Here is a 4,655-nt window from a genome sequence, read left to right on the forward strand (position 1 = left end):
CTTTTATTGGGCAGAAAGTGCATAACGGCTGTTAATTATTTTCATGTGATGCATTTTCACGGGGGTGAGATATGTCTTATGTATGAAATTGTAGTGAATCTGCTGAAGGTCTGGATTGCGAGATACTGGAATGTTAGACCCTACATTATGCCAGTCAAGAGCGGTGCCTGGGCAATCACGTGCCCAGATCCTCTCAATAGGAAGGTCAGTGCGGCCAGATACCTCAAGAACTGATACAGCCTGGATACCATACCACAGTTTTTAGGCTGCACAGTAAATAACTTCCAAAAAGGATAGATGGGCAGAGACCTCTGCCAAGGGACACTGTGTCCCTTCAGTGCCGACCTTAACTGAAGGTAAAAGAAAAAAGAGGAACGTGGCAGACCAAATGCATTTTGTAAGTCAGAAAAAGGTAATAAGACAACCTCACCAAAAATATCTTTTAGACAATGAACTCCTCTTTGTTCCCACTGTGGAGCTGTTATCGGTCTCCCACCAATCAGGAGTGTTGTATTATTGAATAATGGGGAAAAGGTGTGCCGGTTACAAGCTACATGGCAGTATGTTTCAGCTAATCTTGGAGCCAAAGTGTCGCTGGCACTGTTTATTAGATATACTGGCAAAGAGAACGTCATGGAGTGACCAAGGCTCTGTCATAGCACTCTCAAAGGTACACCAGGAAGCAGACACATCTGGACTAAACCAAGTGAGAAGGGGTCTTAACAAAAAGGACCAGAGATAATGTTTAAAGTTGGGAACTGAAAGGCCACCATCCTCTCTCCTCCTCTGTAAAGTAGAGTCGCGGCCGCTTTCCTTTCCAGATAAATTTGGTTACTGCTGATTGTAATTTACGCCAATAGCCAGCAGGAAGGGGAGAGAGGTTGGTGGCCGCTATGTTGAATGTAAACAAGAAGCTGTTTTGTCACTTCTCATTTGCCAATAGCGCACTAGGTAGATAAACCAGTTTTGGAGAGTTAAACATGCGGGTTTCCAGACCAAGCTGAGGGGCGAAATCAAATCGCCGGCAGAGTTGTCTTGACTTTGTGGTCATATATTTGCTAGTATTAAAGTCATTCTTTCTGTGAGAAGCTTGGCTAGAGGTTTAATTGCAGACAGACTTACTAATCTTTTATAATGATGTTCTTAATGAAGCATCATCACTTGCCAAGTGGAATAGTAATATGCCATGTGTTTATGAGTACATTTTGGTGGTTAATAATGTGAATCGATTCCCCTCAGTCTGGGCCCAGCAGCGACTCCCATCCATGGACACAGACGACTTTGAGCCGATCCCCTCCAGTGCAGAAGAATCCTCCAACTCTTCAGAAGAGGAAGGCAACAATAAAAATGTAGGTAATGCTCAAGAGTACAGAAAATGTAGGAAAGTTTAACCCAGATATGTATTTGAGCATTACTGGGCCTACTTTCTGAAATGTATTACTCCACCAAGGCCCAAAAAATTAAAACAAGACATGACTTTAGTACCACTGACTATACATTATCAAACCTTGGCATTAGTGAAAAATGTAGCACGACCTGACCCATTCCGTTCACTGTATTTGTTTTTTTTTAGTGAATGATTGTCCAAGTAAAGCTAAATAAGTGATTCCTTACTAAACACACTCAACACACTTGATGAAGACTGTAAATTGTGAGGTTAAAATGGGGAGGATTATAGCTGCACAGGTCTGCTGGATATAGCAGCCTTTTTAGATCCATTGTAATCTGTGTGACAGTACAGTAGAGAACCTCACAAACAAGACACATTCAGTCTTTTTAAGGAACTTAAATTTTTGCTTCATGGGAGATGGTAAATTAATTATATTTGTGTTCATCAGGAAAAAAGGTTAATCTCGTCTGTGGATACAATTTGCAACAGGTTTTTATAAATTTTAATTTTATAATTTTTCCACATCTTATCTAGATTCACCACTCTGTTGGATATTTGTCATTTTAACTAAAAAAATTATGATGATCAGCTAAAATTAATAAACTATTTATTAGCGTTGCCTTTGTGGTTTCATGAAGCCACGTATTTTACAACATAAACCTCATCCAAAATGGAACTGGCTAAATGCACGGTTTGACTCACTCATTTCATAGGGGCGGCTGTGGCTCAGTGGTAGAGTGGTTGCCTGCCAATTGGAAGGTTGGTGCTGGCCCTGCAGGGTCCCTGGCCCTGTAGTCCCATGTCGAAGTGTCCTTGAGCAAGACATTGAACCCCGAGTTTTCGATGCTGTGCCATCGGAGTGTAAATGTGTGTTTATCTGATGAGCAGGTGGCACCTTGTACGGCAGCCTCCGTGTATGAATGTGTGTGAATGATGAATGGATCCTGTGTGATGTAAAAGAGCTTTGAAAAGTTAAGACTAGAAAAGCGCTATATAAATACAGTGCATTTACATTTCTTTTTGCAGAGTGGTCATTTCCAGGTGCAGCTTACCTATGAGTCCCGTGAAGCGCGAGACCTCTCTAAGACGGGTGACCTGGTCCAGTTTCTGAAGGAAGCACAGAGTGGACAATGGTGAGTTCCAGTTGGCTTCACCAAGAACGTAAGAAGTTCGCCAGCTTGTTCCTGCCTTCTCATTGTTTCCCTGGATTGGTTTCCCTCGTTTAGTTGCAGCTCCCCCAACTTAGCACTATATTTGAAATCTCTGGTTAAGTGGGTCCCAATGTACCACTTCAAACACGTTTTGCTCCTAAATAAAGGTACAAGAACAGACTCAAGAAAGGATCCATGAACGAACAGATAAGTCATGAGGTGTGCCCAGATCCTCTCAATTCGAAGACCAACGCGGAGTGATATCACCAAGAACTGATAAAGCCTAGTCACCATACCACAGTTTTTTGTCTTCACAGTAAATAACTTCCAAATAGGATGGATGGGCAAAGGCCTCTGCCAAGGGACACCGTAAGCCTTGAGTGCTGATCTTAATTGAAGGTAAAAGTAAAAAGAAGTACGTGGCAGACCGAATGCATTTTGTAAGTCAGAAAAAGGTAACAAGCCAACCTCACCAAAAATGTCTTTTAGACAATGAACTGCTCTTTGTTCCCACTGAGGAGTTGTTATTGGCCTCCCAACAATCAGGAGTGCTGTATTATTGAATAATGTGGAAAAGATGTGCCAGTTACAAGCTATATGGCAGTAGGTTTCAACTAATCTCCAAGACTAACTTAATAACAGTTTACTAAGGTGTCTATTTTAACATTAGTTTATATACTAAAACCCCTAAACTATAAATAACAGTTAATTAAAATGTATATTATATCATTAGTAATGGCAATATTAAGCCTGGACAAAATTTTAGTAACAGTTAACTAAGGAGTCTATTTTACCATTAGTTAATGCAGTAACAAACCTTAATAACTATTAATAACAGTAAACTATGTTGCATATTTTACCATTAGTTAATGCAGTAACAAGCCTTGACTAACTGCTAATAACAGTTAACTAAGGTGCCTATCATTTAGAACTGTTTTTAATGTAACTAAGGTATTGATTAATAGTTTTCTAATGGTTTGTAAGATGTTATTTACATTAGTTATTACAGTAATGAGCATCACTTAACAGTTAATCATACAATATTAAACATTAGGTAAATGTTAACAAACGTCTCTTAATAACAAGTAAACACTTAGTTATTTAGTAAGGTATTTCTTACAATGGTGGTTGATAAAAGATGTTTGATAGTGTGTATGTCTTAAGGTTCACAGCAAAGCCATCTCATTATGAAAAATATGTTTTTATTGTTTATTTAATTTTTATGGTTGTCTGCATACCTTTGTCCACTATCTTTGTACATCCTCCAACATATGACTTACTTTGGTAGATGGTGAGATCAGTGAAAAGACTCCATAGTCTCCATGCAAAGGTTTTCTTATTTCTTTGTTTTCATGTAGACATTAACTTAAAGCCCAACCTTTATAAATTATTGTGCACGCTATATAACTATTATATATTACTTAACTGGTCACTTGATTAATGTATAATAATGCTGAATAAGCATTACTAAACCATAACTAAACAGTTATTAATATTCTTTGGTATCCTTATTGTAAAGTTGAGAAGATATGCACCTTAACTAAAACTTATTTAATGTAAAATAACACTGAATAAGCATCACTAAATCATAACTAAACAGTTATTAATGCGCTTTGGTATCCTTATTGTAAAGTTGAGAACATATGCACCTTAACTAAAACTTGATAAATACATAACAATAATGAATATGCATTACTAAACCAAAATTAAACAGCTGTTAATGATGTTTATTAGCCTTATTGTTAATATGAGAAGATATGCACCTTAACTAACACTTATTTAGTGTATAACAATGCTGAATAAGCATCACTAAATCCTAACTAAACAGTTTTTAATGCTCTTTGGTATCCTTATTGTAAAGTTGAGAACATATGCTCCTTACCTAACACTTAATAAATGTATAACACAACTGAATAAGCATCACTAAATCATAACTAAACAGTTATAAATGCTCTTTGTGAGCCTTATTGTAAAGTTGAAAACATATACACCTTAACTAACACTTGATAAATGCATAAGAGTGCTGAATAAGCACTACTAAAGAATGATTCATTATTTATTAATTAGGGCCCGAGCGCCGACAGGCGGCGAAGGCCCTATTGGAACTGAAGGAA

The 4,655-nt window shown here is 37.7% G+C and overlaps 1 protein-coding gene across 1 annotated transcript in view; it reads left to right on the forward strand.

Annotated features, from left to right (window-relative positions):
• mcf2l2 (MCF.2 cell line derived transforming sequence-like 2) overlaps nucleotides 1-4,655 on the forward strand; it is a 356,499-nt gene that overhangs the window by 333,037 nt on the left and 18,807 nt on the right. Inside the window, exons 32-33 of the mRNA XM_032511616.1 lie at nucleotides 1,240-1,358; nucleotides 2,417-2,523. Coding sequence (XP_032367507.1) covers nucleotides 1,240-1,358; nucleotides 2,417-2,523 — 226 coding nt within the window. The remainder of the gene's footprint in view (nucleotides 1-1,239; nucleotides 1,359-2,416; nucleotides 2,524-4,655) is intronic.

This window comes from Etheostoma spectabile, unplaced genomic scaffold, assembly GCF_008692095.1.
Source record: "Etheostoma spectabile isolate EspeVRDwgs_2016 unplaced genomic scaffold, UIUC_Espe_1.0 scaffold395, whole genome shotgun sequence".
Lineage (NCBI taxonomy): Eukaryota > Metazoa > Chordata > Actinopteri > Perciformes > Percidae > Etheostoma > Etheostoma spectabile.